The 21,835-nt window shown below is 39.2% G+C and overlaps 1 protein-coding gene across 1 annotated transcript in view; it reads right to left on the bottom strand.

Moving 5' to 3' along the window:
- The window catches only part of cadm2b (cell adhesion molecule 2b), a gene marked incomplete at its 5' end in the record, with an annotated part of 235,263 nt that overhangs the window by 57,837 nt on the left and 155,591 nt on the right, over positions 1-21,835 (bottom strand). The window contains one exon of the mRNA XM_081370346.1: positions 279-428. Coding sequence (XP_081226472.1) covers positions 279-428 — 150 coding nt within the window. The remainder of the gene's footprint in view (positions 1-278; positions 429-21,835) is intronic.

Consider the following 21,835-nt stretch of genomic DNA (forward strand, 5'->3'; position numbering starts at 1 on the left):
GAGGTGAAACACTTCCATCCTTCCCCAAAAGGTAACCAAGGGAATAACTTTTGTTATTGCAGTGCTGATGTGGATGCTATGAATCGTAGAATTGATTGGTTTGTTTGTGTGGCTGGCCCGTCTGAGAGAGACACACATGAATGTTTACTCTCATTAGTCTTGAGCCCAAACTCATCCTTAAACAGCACATTTCCTCTCGACCCGACCCAGTAACCCACTCTGGTTCTGCTGCCAGCTCGACACCAGACTGATTTACGTCTCATCTGGCCCACACTCACCTTTCTTGTCCCCGAAGAAGAGGGTCTGTTGTGCTGGATTTGACCACTGGAGGGAGGTGTTATCATTATAATCCACTCGACAGGTCATGTTAGCCGTGCTGCCCTCGACCACCGTCACATTCTGGGTGATGGGGAACTGAGTCTGGCTGCCTGCAGAGAGACAGACAAGGAGAGAAAAAAGAGATGAGTATATAAACAAACCACTGCTACACGGGAAAGGGGACAGTGGAGGAGAGAAAGCTCTCAGGTAATACTGGTCACCATACAGTGACTCACACAGCAAGGTCATCATGAGAGTAGTTTAATTAACACTATCATAAAATAGATATTTCCAGTCCTGGATGTTGATAGTTTACTTTAGCTTGCTTAGCTAAATGCTAATCAGTATTTAAAGTAGCTGCACTTACATCAATTGATTCAGTTCAAGCTGCACTTGAATTTAGCAGTTAGCTACACTACTACAAGCATCAAACAAAAAATAGATAACTAAGCTTTAGTTAGTTATTAGCCTCTGCTTTTAAACAAAAAAAGAATCAGTTTTATTCTAGCTTAATGCATTCTTTTTTATCAACACTTTCATAAAAAAGCAACATTTTGAACAAAAAGATGAGAAATTCAAAGACTACAAAGTGCATAAGCAATGCTTTTGTTTCTGCTTCTTCGCCTGTGTTTTGATCCGGAGATTCTGTACTCTTTCAGGAGATGTGTAATAGCACCCCCTACCACATAACAGTGAAAACACGGAAAGTCGGAAAATTCCATCAATGGCGGGGAAGCGTTGTTTCATAATTGACAGCAAATTCCATCAATTGCAGGGAGAGAGTTAAAAACAATTTGTCGTGCTGCACCACAAATCGCTGGTAAAAGCATTTAGTTTATGGAAAAGCTACTTCAAACAGCTACTCTCAATGCTACTGAAAAATACAGTTAAGTTGCTGAACTATGCTAAACGACAGTAAAAGCTGTAACAAAATGTTGCTGTATGGGAAAGAGTTACATGAAGATTCGTCAAAAGTCCATTTAGTGTTTCATGGAAATTACAACATGCGGGTTTCACACGACACGAAGGCAAGTAAATAATGACAGATTTTTCATTATTTGCTGCATATTCTTAGCCTGGGAAAACCCAGACAACTTCCGGCAAATTTAGATTTGCTCTGCAAGTAGTCTGGCAAAGAGCTCATTCAATCCCATTTCTAATCCGTCGAAATCGCGGCACCAATCAGAAACGTTGAGGCGGGCTTTACACGATGACGATCGCTCTGATTGGTTTTAGGTCTATCCAATTGCACCCAGAGGCATTTGAGCGACGTCCGTTGGTGAAGCGCACCAACTTTTAAATGCATTATTATATTAAAATTGCAAACACATGAGGACAGTCTCAATGAAAGACCCACTGGCAGATGAACGCACTACTGAATTTCTCTCCGAAACGGTAGGAAATTAAATTAGATTTAATAGAGGATTTTAACTGTGACTAGATGATTGACAGGGCAGTTTACGTGACCGGACGCACACGACAGATCCGTCCGATAAAGATGACGAAGTAGTCTGTCCCAAAGCTTGCCTACTTTTTTGCTACACATTCAAAAGTAAATACATTTTCTTCACAAAAAGAGTACATACTTTTATGGCGTAGTGTAACTTAGGCGAATTGGGACGCAGCATATGGCTTTACACGATGACGATCGCTCTGATTGGTTTTAGGTCTATCCAATTGCGCCCAGAGGCATTTGAGCGACGTCCGTTGATGACGCCCCTTTGGAAATGAGTTATTAATGAAGCTTTGCCAGACCATAACTCAGTTACTACTGAGAATGGTCTGGTTTTAACCAGGCTAGCAAATTCTTATTTTTCTTAGTAAGTAGGCTACTTATTAAAGTATAATGAATGATTACCCTTATGCATTTAATGTCTACAATGGTCTAGCAATGCTCTTTTGCCATAACTATACAACCTTTCAGGAACAACTAAATTGGTCCAACTATCGACTTGTACGTTCTATTGAATACTACATAAAATAAGAGCATGTTAAACCCATTAAGCTCAAAATGATGGATTATTGCACACATTTAGCACAGCGTTTGGGTATAGAAAGCGAAACAATGGTGTAATTCTTTGCCTCTCTCTCTCTCTTTCTGTTCATTCTGACTTGGGATCAGCAGTAATTGGTAGCATGGCCTAATTAGAGCTAGTCATGTTCGGCAAGGGAGACACTGCCACTGCAGCTGGGTGGCAAATTGACACATAATCCAAACTATGGTGGGCCTTCGATCTGAGTTAGCAACTGTCTCGTGTCTCATCTGGGAAAGGGGGATGGAAAGTATAGTGTGAGTGTGTGTGTGTTAGTGTGTGTAAGGGGCATTGGGGACATCCAAGCCAGGCTTAATCACGCAGCTTCAGTGGATTCTGCCCGGACTTATTCCGCATTTGTTTTCCTTGTCTTGCTGAAAAGTCGCCTAATTGCATTCCGGTTGCATCTCAACTCAGTGTTCCTTTGTTTTTAAGCCCATTTAGCTCAGGGAAAAATTCACCAATGTCGCAGGTGCTCTCGAAGGTAAAGTGTGTAACTTTTTACATTTACTTGATAAAAATACAGTAAAAACAGTAATGTTATGAAATATTATTACAATACAAAATAAATGTTTTCTATTTTAATATAATTTAAAATTTAATTCATTCCTGTAATGGCAAAGCTGAATTTTCAGCATAATTCCTCCAGTCTTCAGAGTCACATGATCCTTCAGAAATTATTCTAATATGCTGATTTGCTGCTCAAGAGACATTTATTATTATTATCAATGTTGAAAACAGTTGTGCTCCATAATATCTTTGTGTACATTTGGTATTGCAGGATTATTTGGTAAAAAAAGAGTTTAAAATAGATTTTTTGATAGCATTATACGTCTTTAAGGTCAATTTTGATGAATTTAATGTGATTTTTTGGGGAATAAAAGTTATTTTTTATTTTTTTTTTCAGAAAAATAAGCAAAAAATAGATATTTCTGATCCCAAACATATGAATGATTGTACTGTACATGCTTTTATTTTCTTACAAATTGGCAAGTTGATTCATGATCCAAAACTGAATATTCTGTCGAAAATTTTTTGATATAATTTAGTAAATATATTAAAAAATATATATATAAACACACCATAATAAAAAATAATACATATTAAATAAATATTTTTAGACAGAATATCCAGTTCTATTTACAGCTAAATCCCAGGAACTATGAAGTGGCTCGTAAATCAGCGTGTTAGCATGCATGAAATTATTCACGAGCTAATACTCGTCTCGTGGCAGTAGGGGATCACCGTGTGGGCTTCCCAAAAGCGCCAGGCACTGCTGCGTTCTCCTGAAGGTGACATTGGGATCTGTCTCATTCAAGGCCCACATGCTACGGACGTGTTGTACCGACTGCGGTTTCCACTGCCTCCTTCATTATTCCAGAACAACATGAGCACATGCACGAGGTGTGAGATGTTCTTGAAACTGACATGGACTGTGAATGTTAAATAGTGATGCTGGCTGACAAATCAAGTGATTAGACTAAGAGAAAGAAGAAACCAGTTAAGAGGAAGGTCAGAAAAGAGACTGGGATTATGGAGATTTACTTTCATTTAGGGCTGTGAAACGATTAATCGCGATTAATCGCATCCAAAATAAAAGTTTGTGTTCACATAATATATGTGTGTGTACTCTGCATAATTATTTTGTATATATAAATACACACACATGCATGTATATATTTAAGAAATGTTTGCTTAAATATACTGTATATAAATATAAATATTTTATATATAAATATTACATTTTTCTTAAATATATACATGCATGTGTGTATATTTATATATACAAAATAATTATGCAGAGTACACACACATATATTATGTGAACACAAACTTTTATTTTGGATGCGATTAATCACGATTAACGACAATGATTACTTTATTGACAATGGACTTTTCTTCACAAGAAATTTCAATAATGTGATAGCAACTTTCCAACCTTTTTAATGCTTGCTTATTCTGGTTTACGAAATCCATTGTTTCAATTCTTTTTTTTTTTGAGAATCAGAGATCTTTTGGAAAGGGAAGAAAGTTCAAATAAGCATTTTAACATGAGACAGCATCATGTTCTTTATCCTAGTCTATCCCTTAATCATGATTTATACAGAAAGAGTTATCTTTTGAGACAGGCTGCTGATGTAATACAAAAAAAACAACGTTTTTTGCTTTTTGCTTTCTTATTTCTTAACTGAGGAACTACATTTCACACAGAAACTAAGTTTTCTCCAACTGTATAATAGTTGAGAAAGCTTTGCAAATGCACAGATATTGTCAGCGTGCCAGTCCTATTCAACACAGTTCAACTGAAAAATTGATCAGATCATCACAACTGGAAACACTCATGTAACTCTAATTGTATGGCACTCGCAAGGTCATGGGTTTCATTCCCAGAGAATGTTAACTGAAGAAAAAAAAACAAAAAAAACATGTTTTTTTAATTAATTAAAGTAATTGCATGTCACTTTGGATACAAGTTTGAATTAAGACTTGAATGTGAGGCATAGAAATGATGCATTAGCGTCAGTTAGCTTGAAGTTCTGTGACATTGCGATCTACATCTTACAGTTAAACTCCATCAAATTAATGAACATGAATGAAAAAAATCTAAAAGCTAGCTGTAATTTCACTATTAACTCAATCTCAGATCCCTTGAACTATTTCTATTGCCAAGAACATAAAGAAAGACGTTTGTGTACGGGCTAAATGCTTGTCCCTGTGAGAACAGACGCTGCTGTGCTGGTACAGGTGGACGATGGGTCAGCAGCTTACGTTTCACTTTTTAGTCCAAACCACTTAAAGCAGATCCCAGATCAGCTATTCTCTTCATTTGGCCCTTTATTACAACAGGGCAAAGCTTCAACATCAGTTAAATACTGCCTAAAGGGTCTTTTGTGTTGTGGCCTGTAAATGGAGACTGGCCTGAAATCAAATGAGCCTGAATAAATTATTTTCAGTACATTCAGCTGTACACAATTTCACAGACAAAAGAAGTAATTATGAAATTACACATAAAGATGTACTTAAGACCTAATTAAATGGTTTAAAATGGCCTTTTAAAGATCAGCCCTAATTGCATTTAATATAAATTTAAAGTATAGTACAACATTGCATATAACATGCAATTAAGTATCAGAAAATATTACATTCAGTTTGTACTTGTTCTTTTAAAATACATTATTTCTGTAATAAGTACTTTTTTTCAAAGTATGCTAAAGTGTACTTCTTTTTCACAAGGAGGATGTATTTACTGTCAGATTATCTTGTTTAATCCTGTCAATATAACTGACATCCTCATTATTTTTGTGCCAAATAAATTCTGCTTTGAAGCAACTTTTTTGGGATTGTTTTTAACAGAATAGCGTGACTGCTTGTAGCTACATCAGTTCAAGTGTAGCTTCCCCAACACTGTTCTTATTAAATCAACTTAAAGACTCACATTTCTCAATAGGGAATTAAAGTGCTGACATATCTCATAAACGCTTGTGCTTGGGTCGAGCAGGAAGCAGCAAAGAATGAATGAATGAATGAACCGCACATCCAGAAAAGCTTTTTTCTTTTTCAGCTGACTGCACCACATAATGGAAATCACTCGTTGATGAATGACCAGAAAGCAGCCAAGCAAGCCACTGTACATTGTATGCTTTGGGCACCAGCAAAAAAGCTAACAAATAACCATGCAGCAGCCAGAGGAACAACCATCTCAATTCATTACACAGCGATAACACCCCCCGTATCTGGACTAATGCGTCTGCCTTAGTCTTCGGCATTAAAGCCAGCAGAAGCATTTGTAGAAATGTTGCACAACGGGATTCAACGACAGCTCAGGACGAATCTCTCCGCGGCAGCTGCTTCGTGCTTCTCAGTAATCCAGAGTAAAAACCGTATCGCTCAGAGGTTGCGCTTTCAGAGCTCATGAGACTTCACAATTATGTTTTATTATGTCAGATTTACAAAGTAAACCACAAAACTTGGGTTAATGTTTCAAAATCATCAACCCCGAACCAACATTTCTTCCTAAAGGGGCCATATCATGCCCTTTTACAAAGTCTTGATTTTGTTTTGGGGTCAACTAGTATAGGGTTTCTTTCAAAAACCGTATTATCACATATTTGACATTGGTGCAGCACCTCTCTTCACTGTAAAAACAATATAATCACTAAGTTATGACAACATAGGTTTTTACATTGGTTTAACTCATCAACGAAGGTATAAGTCATTTTCTACTTTTTTATAAGTTATATGATTCAAGTTCAACTCATTTTTAGTTTAATTAAATTTAAGTTTAATTTCAGTTTAATGTAATTTAAGTTTAAATGGCTTAAACATCCAAGTGTATTGTACTTAAAAATTTAAGCCAGTAACTTTTTTTTACAGTGTTCCCAGTCTGTAAGTAACGCACTTTGTAATTCCGGTCTCTGTAAAACCCCTCCTTCCTCTGATTGGTCGGTGGGACCAGTGTGTTGTGATTGGTCAACTGCTTTGACTGTGTTTTGGAAATGTCACGCCCCTTGCGCAATTCGGAACTGCATACTAGCATACTACTCTTAATACTTTTACCATATCTTTCTATGGCAGTAATATGAGTATATGCTAGTATGCGGTTTCAGCATGTTAGTTTCACCGCACTACAAACACAACTCAACCAAGCCTCGCCCCCTTGTTTTGCGTATGCCTTAGGCGGGAATTATTTAAATAAGGGACAGTGTGAGGTGTACATTCCAAGAAAAAAACTCAAGACTACAATTGAGGCATTGCAGGGAGTTCAGAAACAGTGTGCACTGATATAGAGAATAACTCTCTTTAGTGTGTAATGTTGTGGTTTTGAGCAAGAGAAAGGTTCGCAGAGTTACGAAGCCACTCCAAAGGAAGTTAAAAATGTTTTTTTTTTAAACATAGGTCTTTTTTAACTTGCCCTAGTGCAGTTTTTATCAACTTTTTGACCCCCAAAATCCAACTGCTCAAAACAATATTCAATTAATTATTTTCAAATATCTCATTGTGTCCCACTTGGAAGTTTACCAATGTCTTGATTGAAACCCACCAGAGCTTTCTACCTCATATCCACCTAACCCAGCAAAGTCATTCAGCCTGTTTTGACGTATTATATACATCTTTTTTAACCAGCCAAACTCAAAATAACTTATGCTCACCTACAAGCTGACAAAATTAACTTTTAGCAGACATATACTTTTATAATTTACAGTCTTTCTCTGCTGTGAAAACGGACCACAAATAGGCAAGGCAAGGCAAGTTTATTTATATAGCACATTTCATATTCAGAGTGCTTTACGAGCAAATACAGACGACTCAACTCTTGAATCTCAAAGATGCTGTATAAATGCTTAATGCTTCATAACCTTCAAACTTCAAGGCTTTGTAAAACTTTCAGACTACGTCCAAACCAACTTTCAAAGTATGTCTTGAAAAACTTTCCCAAAACTTTCAACTCTGTCTCAAGGTTTTTCCTCCTAAAATGTCTTAGGATTTTGTTCAATATAAAAAAATAATAGGGTATAAAATTCATGTGGATTGCATGGTGTAGATTTGATCTCATTTGGTTTTGGAAGAATTAGATTAGAAATCTTTAAATTCATAAAGACTCACATGCGATCTCTAGAGTGTGTTTCTTGGGAGAAAAACCTGAGAATGAGGAGCAAGTCTCCATTTGTTATCCCTGTAATCTGAATGTGTGTAAAATGTTGGCAAAATCGTCATTTACATAAATTTAGAGACAAAATTAGGCTTATCCATGTCGAACACAAACAATTGAGAAATGAAAAAAATCTCATTTGTGATTTTTCCTCCTATTAGGAAATGTTAAAGTTTAGAATTGACTTCAAATATTTATGGAAACAGAAAGTGGTATTGTCTCCAGACTGGTAAGACCTTTAATATAACTGTATATGGGGTCACAGCAGGGGTCTAAGACAGATCCATCATATTTCTAGCGCATATTTCTCCCAGATCAAAAGACAGCCACTGAAAAACAACTCTGCCTAACAGCTGTTATTTTTATTTTTCATTTTTTCCCCCTGTGTGCACTTATGATTAGTGCCTTTGGAATGAAAGGCATGCTTATCTGATCAATTCTCTTTTCACAGTGAGTCTGTGGCTTTAAGCTGGCAGAAGATTAAATGAGAACTAATGCGAGAGGTAATATCATTTTGAATGCTATGTGATTGGTATGTCTGTCAACCTTTGCTGGGCACGGGAAAATTAAAATTCATTTCTTGTGAAAGAGCCCCCATGCTGAGGTAATGAGAGTGAGGATGAATTAGCTTTCATGCAAGGCTTCATTTTGGTATTAATACACGTGCGCCTGTGCACACACACACACGCACACACACTCGCACATGCACGACATGATCAAATGGTCTAAATGCACCAAAAACATCCCAAATTATTGGTTGAGAACTTGCAACGTGATGAAATTACATAAAAGCTTGTCTTGCAATTGCTACACTTTCTACATTATAAATATTGCAATACTGGTACATGCACACGTTTTCAACAGAAACTTTTTTTGTTTTAATACCTGGTCACAATTTTCACAAAAAATAAATAAATAAATAAATAAAAAATGATGCTAGCTGAATCAGAAATGGGTTTTTGAGAATATGTGAACCAAGCAGGGCTATGTTTCAAGTCCAAATTAGGGATGTTCGTGATACCAATTTTGATGAAATGTTTTTTAACGTGAAACGATTTTCAACACCAATTTGGATAAGAAAAGAGTATGCAGCATATGCAACACATATTGATGACAGAAAAAAAAAAATAATAAATAAATAATAATAATAATTGTGTTTTATCTTCCGTTTTTGCGGCAGCTCTGTATATTTCTATGGCATCGCTGTCTTAGAGTAATTAGCTTCTGAAATGGACTTACTAATTGTATGTAAATGAGCATTGTAATGTTTGAAGTGGATGTCATAACAAATGTCAGTAGACTGAGAAGATTTTAAAAAGCAAAATACATAAATTTATCCGTAAGATCTACCTTCATGCTGTGGAAATACAAATCAAAAGACAGCACAATGAGCACAGTGCTGAAAAGGGGCGGGGCTACATAAGGTCATGTGCTAGCCATTATTTATGATCATTTGCTTTGCAGACAACTAAAGAAATTAGTACAAATTGTGTTGATTTTAGTCAGCTTCCTCCATCCATGCAGATGTAATAAGCATTTGATATTTAATAACTAACAGAAATATGTTGAGAAATATACATCACCAATTCGTTTTAGTCTTATTTATTATTTATTTATTATTAATTTAGTCTTAGTCCTGTGTCAAATGTACTTTTTTTTATTTTTAGCACTTTCAAATCAACCTTGCTCTGTTTTTGTTCAATCAAGTTTTAGTCGACTAAATGTCTAGGCTTTAAATGTCTTTAAGTCAATGAAAACTTTGTCATGTTGCATAATGGTTAAAGTGATAATCACAATTGTTTTACTCAAAGTTATAATCACAACGATTTTTGTCATTTGCTAAAATTAATTTTTGCATTTCATCAGAATTATTGCACTTTCGCCTACAAGCACAAATCAAATGTGAATTCATTACTTCATCTAGATTCCTGATTTATAATAGACTGCTATAGTGGAGCAGCTAGTGCTTATGTTTGGCAGAATCGTTCAGTTTATGATACAAGCGTGAAAATTGGCATGAGCAGTCTCCATGGGTCACTTGACAAGAAAATTGTCCGAGCCACTTGAAATTTCAAGATGGCGGCCATTTTTCAAGATGGCCGACACCTTAGTGGAGCAGTTAAGTGATATAGTGGTTTATTTGGTGATACAAGCATGAAAATTGGCATGAGCAGTTTCTGTGGGTCACTTGACAATAAGCCACCCACAGCTACTTGAAATTTCAAGATGGCAGCCATTTTTCAAGACGGCCACCACCTTAGTGGAGCAATTAGGCTTAAGAAATCATTTAGTTGGTGATACAAGCATGGAAATTGCCATGAGCCTAATTGCTCCACTAAGGTGATGGCCATCTTGAAAAATGGCCGCCATCTTGAAATTTCAAGTAGCTGTGGGTGGCTTATTGTCTAGTGACCATCAGATACTGCTCATGCCAATTTTCATGCTTGTATCACCAAATAAACCACTATATCACTTAACTGCTCCACTAAGGTGTCGGCCATCTTGAAAAATGAAAAATCTTGAAATTTCAAGTGGCTTGGACAATTTTCTTGTCAAGTGACCCATGGAGACTGCTCATGCCAATTTTCACGCTTGTATCATAAACTGAACGATTATAGCACTTAGCCGCTCCACTACTACATTATGAAAACAGGTAGGCTAAAACAAGAAACTTCTCTCAAAAATGTAAACTCCTAATAGTAATTCCAATAATTCCAAATGATTATTTTTTCTATTAAAACAACAGCAAAAAAAAAAAAAAAAAAAAGACTGTATTGTCCACAGAGTGTCACGCTGAGGCCAGGATGAAGCAGAGAGAGAATCCAAGTGCAAGCATACATTTAATAAAACAAACAGGTAATGGAACACAGAACTCAGGACAAGAACAGGTAACAGTACATTAAACAACGACCGACAACCAACAACTGAAGCACAGAGGTTTAAATACACAGCCAAACAAGCTAAACAAGATAACAAGGGGGTGTGGCTAATTAGAAACACCTGGGAGACCTAATAAGCAAGAAAAACTACAAAGGACTACAAAACATGACACAGAACAGGAAATAACAAAAGTGCACACAAGACAAGGGAAACACAGGACAGGAAACATTACATAGCCCCCCACCTAAGGAGTGGATTCCAGACACTCCTCCTCAGAAAAAAAAAAGAAGTCCAGGAGGGTGGTGGGTCTGATCCGGGGACGGGACGGGGGGCCAGGCCCGTGGAGCGGAAGAGGGCCTGAAGACTCCGGCAGGGCAGAAGGCCAGGGCGGAGCAGGCTGTGCAGGTGACAGGGCAGAACAGGCTGTGCAGGCGACCAGGGCGGAGCAGGCTTTGTAGGCGGCCAGGGCGGAGCAGGCTGTGCAGGCGGCCAGGGCGGAGGCGACCCTTCAGGCGGCCAGGGAGGAGACGACCCTTCAGGCGACCATGGCACAGGAACAGACACCGGCTCAGAGGAGACCATCTTGTCCGAAGACACCGGCGTGGAGTCGGCCATCTTGTCCGTAGACCCCTCGGGCGGCCACGGTGGTGAAGACCCCTCGGGCGGCCACGGCGGTGAAGACCCCTCGGGCGGCCACGGCGGTGAAGACCCCTTGGGCGGCCACGGCGGTGAAGACCCTTCGGGTGGCCAAGGCGATGAAGACCCTTCGGGCGGCCACGGCGGAGAAGACCCTTCGGGCGGCCACGGCGGAGAAGACCCCTCGGGCGGCCACGGCGGAGAAGACCCCTCGGGCGGCCAGGGCTGAGACGACCCTTCGGGCGGCCAGGGCGGACACGACCCTTCGGGCGGCCAGGGCGGAACAGGAGACCACCCCTCTGGCGGTCCTGGCGGATCGGGCTGGTCCGGAGGTGTATTGCCCCCCCCCCCCCCCAAAATTTTCTTGGGGAGGCTCCCCGGTAAAGAGTCCTGGACCAGCGATGAAGAGGGCCCCGAGCCGGGCAGGACCAGCGGCGAAGAGGGCTCCGAGCTGGGCAGGACCAGCGGCGAAGAGGGCCCTGAGCTGGGCAGGACCAGCGGCGAAGAGGGCTCTGAGCTGGGCAGGACCAGCGGCGAAGAGGGCTCTGAGCTGGGCAGGACCAGCGGCGAAGAGGGCTCTGAGCTGGGCAGGACCAGCGGCGAAGAGGGCTCTGCGCTGGGCAGGACCAGCGGCGAAGAGGGCTCTGAGCTGGGCAGATCCAGCGAAGAGGGCTTTGTGCTGGTCAGATCCAGCGGCGAAGAAGGCTCTGAGCTGGGCGGAACCAGCGGCGAAGAGGGCTCTGAGCTGGGCAGGACCAGCGGCGAAGAGGGCTCTGCGCTGGGCAGGACCAGCGGCGAAGAGGGCTCTGAGCTGGGCAGATCCAGCGGCGAAGAAGGCTCTGAGCTGGGCGGAACCAGCGGCGAAGAGGGCTCTGAGCTGGGCGGAACCAGCGGCGAAGAGGGCTCTGAGCTGGGCGGGACCAGTGGCGAAGGAGACTCTGGGCTGGCGTGAAGTGCAGGCTTGGCTGGACTGGCGTGAAGCTCTGGATCAGCAGAAGCGACGTGAACAGTCTCTGGATCAGCAGAAGCGACGTGAACAGTCTCTGGATCAGCAGAAGCGACGTGAACGGTCTCTGGATCAGCAGAAGCGACGTGAACGGTCTCTGGATCAGCAGAAGCGACGCGAACAGTCTCTGGATCAGCAGAAGCGCGCTCTGAGCTTGACGGGACCAGCGGCGGCGAAGATGCGGCTGAACTGGACGGGACGTGAAGATCAGGTGTTGACCTTGGGTGCCACGGGAGGAAGCTCTCCAGACATCTGGAGAGTGCCTCTCAGACCGGAGAGATCGGGGAGCTCCCTCGGGTCAACCTCCCTAGCCCCCAGCCGGTAACACACCTTAATTGCCTCGTCACCCAGAGAGCAAGAGGCAGCAAGAGGAACAAATCCCCAGGTGTACTGGAACAGATCGAGGCTATCCAGGGCCAAGGCTGCGATTTGTCCAGCAAACTCCCGGGTCAGGCTGTGAAAATCAGGCATGACGCGAAGAGACTCAGGCTTTGCAGGCATGACGTGAAGAGACTCAGGCTTTGCAGGCATGATGCGAAGAGACTCAGGCTTTGCAGGCATGACACGAAGAGACTCATTTAATGCTGCTGGATTCATCGTTTGGTCGGTCGTTCTGTCACGCTGAGACCAGGATGAAGCAGAGAGAGAATCCAAGTGCAAGCATACATTTAATAAAACAAACAGGTAATGGAACACGGAACTCAGGACAAGAACAGGTAACAGTACATTAAACAACGACCGACAACCAACAACTGAAGCACAGAGGTTTAAATACACAGCCAAACAAGCTAAACAAGATAACAAGGGGGTGTGGCTAATTAGAAACACCTGGGAGACCTAATAAGCAAGAAAAACTACAAAGGACTACAAAACATGACACAGAACAGGAAATAACAAAAGTGCACACAAGACAAGGGAAACACAGGACAGGAAACATTACACAGAGGTTTTGTAAGTGCATTTATTCAGCAACCACAATCGCAAACAATATAGTCGAGATTCATGTTTGGATTTATTACAGTTTATCAATGAGAAGGTTTGATCACAGATTTAGTCGCAGCAAACAGTATGCTAAACTACAGTTTTCAGATTCTTCCTCAGTGTAGAGAGAGTGCGTGCACTTGGTTGCCAGATTGCAAAGATGAAGTAAAACACCGGACAGAACATACTATGTTTCCATACAAAGTTGCAAATTTAACTTATGCACAAAATTGGAATATCACATAAAACATTTGCATGATAAAATACAGCACCGTTTCCATCCAGCGAAAAATCATCACTTCCTGATAAACTAGTACAAGAAAAATGTAATTTAAATTCCAAAATGAGCATAGAAATAGGTGAATGGAAACAGATAATGTATCCTTTTAACAGCAAAAGCTTAATTTGGGGGTTTAAACTCTTGATATCTGGCAACTGCAAGAATGAAAGCTCGTAGAGGCTCGTTAAAAACAGCCTGTAACATTTTGTCTCTTTTTTTTTTTTTTTTTTTTACAAAAGTTTTAATTTTTTAATTACATTTTAGTGTCGTCTTTTTGACGTTGGTGTTGTTTCATCATCGCCTTGACTTAGTCAGGGAAAAAAGGTAATTGACAAACATTTTCACTATGAAATGAACACTATGAACAATGCTAGCATGAACATTTTTTTTACAAAAAAATCTATTTTTTATTTTATAGTACATAAATATGAGATATTTAAAAATGCAACATTTGTATATCTAAAAATAAAAAATATTTTTATATTTAAAAATGTGTTGTTTTTGTTTCTACCCTTTTACCTTTCATAGGTTGAATACTCTCTTTTTGCACCCCTGCATCATTACATATTTGTTATACAATTTTTGTATCCATTTTATACTGAAATACTGATACATTTTGACACCCTGAGTCCAAATGTCCACTGAGGAACAGAAAGAGAAACTACAGGGACATATACGATATGAACAAGTTGACAACCTATTTTTTAATCACTGAACGTACAGCAACATCACATATTTTAATTAATTGACTGACCATGAAAGTAACCATGGCCTATTTGCTAAGATGTTTGGGGAGTAAGTCTTGTAATGTGGGATGAAGATGAATATATTTAATTAGGACTGGAGGCCCTTTTGTTGTGGCGGTCTACAATGGGATCGAAGGGTCTATAGTCATATCCCTGAAGAGGAAGAGCTGGTGTAATTTTTCAGGCCACCCTTTCACGTTCAACAGCAAATTCTTAGTTAAATTGGAAAGCACATGTAGAGCGAACGTTGAGCCGGCGATTTCTCTAGGGATGCTCCGGTTTTGAGTCTCCAGCTTTTCCAGAGGAAGACAGATGCATTAGGGGCTCATTAAAAACTCACGGTGTCTTTTGTTTCATAGCAAGCAGCCTCACGTTCATTATCGGGAAGAGGTCTGAACAATTTAGAATGACACTTATTCTGAGTTCAATGGAGTTTAAAGGCATCTATAGGGGCTTTCGCACCGGAGGAACCTTTTCATAGTTCATAAAACTATTGACAGAAGTACCCACTTTTTGGAGTGTTCACACCACAGGAACTGGGAAAACATCCCATCAGAGAAGAAACCCAGAACAATAGTAACCATCAGTAGGGGTACGCTGATTGGCTGAACATATGCAAAACACCAGCACCCACCATTATTTTATAAGCCATGCAAACACACAGTTTATAGCCTATAGTATATATTTACTCCACGAACATGGAAAACAGTAATAGTTGGACCAACGGCGAAGTCCAGGCACTAGGACCTCCTACGCAAAGGAGGAAATCCAACGCAATTTTGAAGGGATCAAGCGAAACATGATTATTGTTTGTATTTCTGCTCAGCTAGCAACATTAGGCATCAACCACGAGGCAAACGTTATAATACTTTTTCGTATACTGTTTGCTTTCTTTTTTTTAACAATTCTTTCTAATAATGTATAAGATAGGACTGTTATACAGATCGTAAACTAATGAAGAAGGAAAATGTAAGCGCTGTGTGCTCAGGCTCTTGCGTTCTCAGCGCCGTCAAAATAAAAGTCCGCTGCGCTGTCAAAATGAAAGTCCCGCACAACAACCAGAGCGGCAGGACGTAAGTGACAGGTTGCGTCACTTCAGAATCAAGGGCCTTGCCCACTGAGCTGAAATTCGCACCTAAATTTTTGCATGTTAAAAAATATATATTTATCCTCACGTTATGTCAATCATGCTTGCACACTGCCTCCGAAACTTTCGTCCGTCATAAAAAAATCCGGATCAGGTTCGATTTTCTGTGTTTTTCGCATCCGTAGCAAGCATTTTGAATGGTGTTTTGACATTTCAGAGCCACCGAATCACAAATACGAAAAAACACATGCAATAATTTCGGACTCAGTGTGCAAGGACCTTCAGAGTTCCTACTGGCGGTGCAAATGCAACCAGGAAAATGGCCCTAGGGGAAAATTTCGCGCTTAGGGGACCGCTTTGGTGGCTGGCTCCTATAACTGAGTTCATATACAGTCAAACCAAAAATGATTCAGACACCAGATATAATTTTTTATATTTTTTACTTGTGGGTGCAGGACACTATAGTTGATTTATGTAAGTGAGGATAGCAAAATACAGTAAACTGTGACATTATACCTAAAAATTCTTCATACAGTGGACTATCAGTAAAACGTACAAAGATATGGGACCAAAAATGATTCAGACACTATGACCTGACCATGTTTTGCTTAAGTGTTTTTTCTTTAATTGCTAATGTGATCGTTTTACACCACAGACTGAACCAAATTAAGCATTGCTTGGTAATTGCTTGACCTAAATTGGTATTATCTAATTGTGTACTTAAATTTAACAGCTGACAGCTATTCAACTTAATTCATTTGTGAGACAGTCTAACAGAAGGTTGGCCAAAACCACTGAAATATAAACTGATTTGATAACTCTGAGTTCTTGTCATATTTTATTACCATTTTCTAAACTATAGCGAATAAACTGTGATAATGTGATAAAAGTTGAAGGTGTCTGAATAAATTTTGGTTTGACTGTACCTGCCTGGTGCCAACGCCACTTTATCACTGATGAATATAGATGTCCATCAAACATGAAATGGCAAGGCTGGTGTTGCCCCCTCAGTAAAGATGAATGTAAAAATGGATTTTAATGATAAAACAAAAACAAAAAAAACAAGTGCATAGGCTTTCTATCATTAATATTAGGCTACTATAGTAACATTCTAGTTAAGGACGGTCTGTTTCACAGTCACATTTTGATTGGCACCTACAGACTACATACACCACAAAAAATGCAGCTCTACTGAGTAGGCTAAAGGTATGGGGATTTTTTAGAGTGCTAGGTCATTTGGTCAAGTTGATTATTCCACTGGTTGCATATCAGGTTGTTCTAACTTACCATACATTTACGCATCTGTTAAATGCGTCGCAATGAGTGAGTTTTATAGTAAAGAAGACACAATGTAATTTTGGTGTCAATCATGGTAACTTGTCTGTATTCATGATAAAACTGCTGAAATTAAGTATCTAAGAAGCATTTATATCTGGTGGTCTAAAACATGTTAATTTCATGGATGAGTCAAATTTTCAAATATGTTGGCATTCTATATCTATATCTATATCTATATATATCTGCCATCTATATTTGTTCAGTAGCATTTAGTTTTATAATAATATAAAATATATACTAGCGACAGGTTTGTTACGGTCTGACAACTACGCAAATGTTTTCTAGCTGGGGATACTTTGCGTTATGTTATCGACCCGTTTGGTTACTTCAGATGTACCAGGCCGCCAGCTATGTATAGTATCATATTTATTTATTACCAAAATGTCAAAAAATATCCCTAAACATTGAATATTTGAATTAGCAATCATTTAATTTAATAATAATTAAATTGCAATAAATATATGATGGCACCACTCCATATTCTACAGTTTGAGGACCACTGTAACATACTACAATATTAAGTCTATTTATATCTTAGTACTAGGGCTGTGAAACGATTAATCGCGATTAATCGCATCCAAAATAAAAGTTTGTGTTCACATAATATATGTGTGTATGTACTGTGCATAATTATTTCGAATATATAGATACACACACATGCATGTATTTAAGAAATATTTGCTTAAATATACAATTTGTATTATATAAATAACATATTTTTTATATAAATAACATATTTTTCTTAAATATACACATGCATGTGTGTGTATTTATATATACAAAATAATTATGCACAGTACACGCACATATATTATGTGAACACAAACTTTTATTTTGGATGCGATTAATCGTTTCACAGACCTACTTAGTACATTATCTGCCATGGGATATTCATATGTGCACTACATACATACTGTACAATGGATTCTTGGTATGAACTTGCATTAAGATACTTCAAAGAGCTGTTATGACAGCTTTTTGAAATTCATTACGAGCAGATATTAGAAAATCCATAGGTAATTATCTTAAAAGCAGAGACTGGATTACTGTTGCCTATGAAAACTGTAGAGTGAATCAATTCCAGTTAATGATTTTCTCAAAAATAGGCCTGATTTTTTGTTTAAAAACAGGATCCACGTGTTCAAATTTGTAAAGCAATCACGTTTTCTGTGCTCCAACATACACTGTGCAACTTGTGTTCCTGTGTTGACATATTGTAGGATAAATAGGACTCTGTAAAGCACAAATGTTCAGAAATGTATTTGCAGATAGACACAATGTGCACAATTTTTCTTGTTAATGAAAAACTGCAGTTTCTAAAGCAAGCCACAAATGCTTTGTGATTATTCCTGTGTAAAATAAACAACTGCTTTCAAATTCAACAGCTGCACATAGTCTGTAATTTCACTCAAATGAATCACAAAAATAGTGAACTCTTTTAGTTGCTTTGTCCATGTTCACATTGGGAGTAAACATTCATCACAATGACTTGTCATTGTATGGATACACAAATTCACAAATTGTTGGACATGAGGGCAGGATTTCAATTTTTGTTGAACTGTTCCTTTAAAACTGAAGTGAAGTTTAATGTTAAGTGCTAACACATTAGCAGTTGCCATTCATTAACATCTATTGTATGATTTAGCAGCTTCTAACTTGTGCCTTAAAAAGTAACTGTTAAATGTTTACTAAAGTCCCCATCTTGAGTGCTTGCTATTTCTATTTACAGCTAAGCATGACAGAGAGAGGGTTAGTGTTGACTGTATCAGGAGCTAGCAGCTAAGGAATAACCAGGAACGGCTCAGAATTCAGTTTGCTCATGCACTAATAGCCTGAAACTGGCTGGGTGGATATAACCTGCTGCAATTACTGCTAAGCAACAATAGAAGTGTGACGTAGCCCATCTGCACAAACACACGCACATGAACACACGCACACACACGCACACACATACAGTATATATATAAATATATATGTCCCTTTTAATGGTAGGACCATGTACCATCCTTCCCACTAAATTAACGCCATGGGGGGCGAGGGAACAGGGACCAGAACAGACAATGGATTTCCCCTCTCTAGGTTTAAAAGCCTTCAAGTGTTTTTCTCTTCCCTTAAAGAGACAGAGTAACACACTAAAATACATCTACTGTAAACCAGAGAATAGCTCTGAATGGTAATGGAAAAGCTTAAAACATCTCACAGCAGTATGACATTACAGAGACAGTCAGGCACTATTCGATCTTTTGAAATATGCAAGGAAACCAAATTTCTGGCATGAAAAATTACAGCTCGATCTTATACCTTTATAAAACACATTCATGGTCTTATTGTGCATGATTCATCAATGCATGTTGTTTGACAGAAGAAAAATCTTTGTAATATTTCAATTACATAGGCTACCTGTATAATTGCTAGGGCTGCCCCCTATTAGTCGACTAAATGTAAGTCGACGAGAAAAGGCCAACTAAATTTTAATTAGTCGGTTAGTCGCAGAAAATAAAAATCCACAGGAAATGGCGCAGTCTGCGACGGACAGATCGCAACACGGCTGGTCCATGTGGTAATTGTCAGGCAGGTCATGGCTTATAATTTGAAACATTAGTAGCTCAACGTTTGCCACTATTTTTCTCTGTAGCGTAGGCACGTCCACTATATTGCGGAGATGGCGAGTCAACTACAGCCGACACAGACTCAGAAATCACTAGTTTATTAATAAATTATTAATTATATTATTAATATATATTCAAGTAATTAAGGTAATATAATAAACATGAAATTATTGGACCATTGGCTTAAAGGAGAACTCCGGTCAATTTTAACATTGAGCTCATTTTTTTGTACATTTGTGCTGTCAGTACAGAGAACAACAGTGTTGCCTACATCGTGTTATCCTCTTTTTAAAATTTGCACCCTGTTGACTTCAATGGGGCAAGTTTTAAACCTGCTTTTATTTACATCCTGTTTTCGGTCGAAGTCCACAGTAGTCGATTGTCGAGTTCACGCGCGTGATCATAGGTACTAAACCTATGCGCGTGAACTCGACAATCGACTACTGTGGACTTCGACCGAAAACAGGATGTAAATACAGGTATGTGCGCTGGCTGAATAAACATCATTTTTATTCATATCTTTCACATCTACTGCAGTCAGATTCACCCGCGTTAACTCTGAAGGAATCACTCACATGACCTGTGCACTTGTAATGACACATCAAGGATGTTAAGAGGCTAAAAGCAGGTTTAAAACTTGCCCCATTGAAGTCAACAGGGTGCAAATTTTAAAAAGAGGATAACATGGTGTAGGCAACACTGATTTTTGTCGTTGTTCTCTGTACTGACAGCACTCCAAATGTACAAAAAAATGAGCTCAATGTTAAAATTGACCAGTGTTTTCCTTTAAATTAAAACCTACTAGTCGACTAGAAACTCAACTTCGTCGGGGACAGCCCTAATAATCCATTTCTGAAAGATTTTCTCTCATAGATTATAATTAGGGGTGATCTAAGATCAGGGGTGTACAATCCTTTTTCTGAAGGGCCACCATCAGCTCCAACTCCAATTTAAAAACACCTGAACCAGCTAATCAAGGTCTTCAAGATTACTAGAAACTTCCCGGTGTGCTGGAATAAATCTTTGCTGGAAGGTGACACTCCAGGAGCAGGAATGGGCATTCCTGACCGAAGCCGAGTACATAGACATGAGCCACACAGGTTTCAAAGTAATTTTAACTAATAACCAAATAACGATTTAGACAATGTTTAGGCTATTTTGTCGGTAATATAACAAAGGTTAATGCAGTAATTTACTGCTTGTTAAAGTAAAAAGGTTACAGAAATATTAACAAATCACAATACATTTGTAGAAGAACCATTCCTTGGTCAACACTTCCATTGATAGTCATCACATCACTGTAATTGCAGATAGTTGAATTCGCATTACCACTGGCCTTATTTTCCCATGTGGCCTCAAATTGTCAAATCTCATTGAAAATTAATGATTTCTGGTTGCCTTGTCACTGCAAATCAGTGTCAGTGTGAATCTCCCTTTACACCAGAACAGTCATCCAGGTGCTTCTTTTACCACTGCTATGCTGACAACACTCTCAAAATGGCAAGGATCTCTGTATGCCACTCTGACATATCAAACTAGGTGTCCACCCACAACCCTGAGCTCATACCTCCAAACTAAGACTTCCCTGATGAGTTTCCTCACCCAACCTCTAAGTCTCAAATCTCAGCTGAAGGTCAAGCCGCTGTTTGCTGTCATCTTAGATCACCAGCTGTCCTTTGTAGACTACGACAACTGCCTGGGCTTTATGCCATTCCAGTTCAAGAAAAATTTCCTTGAATGCCTCTATACTCAGCTCCTCATTTAGACCAGTCATTTCATTGCTATATTATCACAACTTAAAGGAGTGGTATAATGCCCTTTTCACAAGATGTAAAATAAGTCTTTGATGTCCCCAGAGTGTGTATGTGAAGTTTTAGCTCAAAATACCCCACATATATTTGTATATAGCATGTTAAAGTTGTCACTTTTTGAGGATGAGCAAAATGCACTGTTTTGTGTCTGTTCCTTTAAATGCAAATGAGCTGCTGCTTGCGGCACAGAGGGCGGAGCTTCAACAGCTTGTGTCCTTTTACCTCACACAGACATGCACTGAACATTTCAAAAACTTTTAGCCTCTAATGTTCAAACCGGAGTCAGATGATCAAGAAGTGACAACATGTAGAATGCAACAGGACATTTCTGAATGGTTAGTTGATGAATTCATGTAGCTTATGTGTAGTTATCTTCTAGTCGTTGATTAGCATATTCTGTCTGGGCGGGGTTTATGTAAATTTTAGGGTTTGTGATGTCACTAACCCGGGAGGAATGTCG

This window comes from Scardinius erythrophthalmus (genome assembly GCF_964197995.2).
Source record: "Scardinius erythrophthalmus genome assembly, chromosome: 7".
Taxonomy (NCBI): domain Eukaryota; kingdom Metazoa; phylum Chordata; class Actinopteri; order Cypriniformes; family Leuciscidae; genus Scardinius; species Scardinius erythrophthalmus.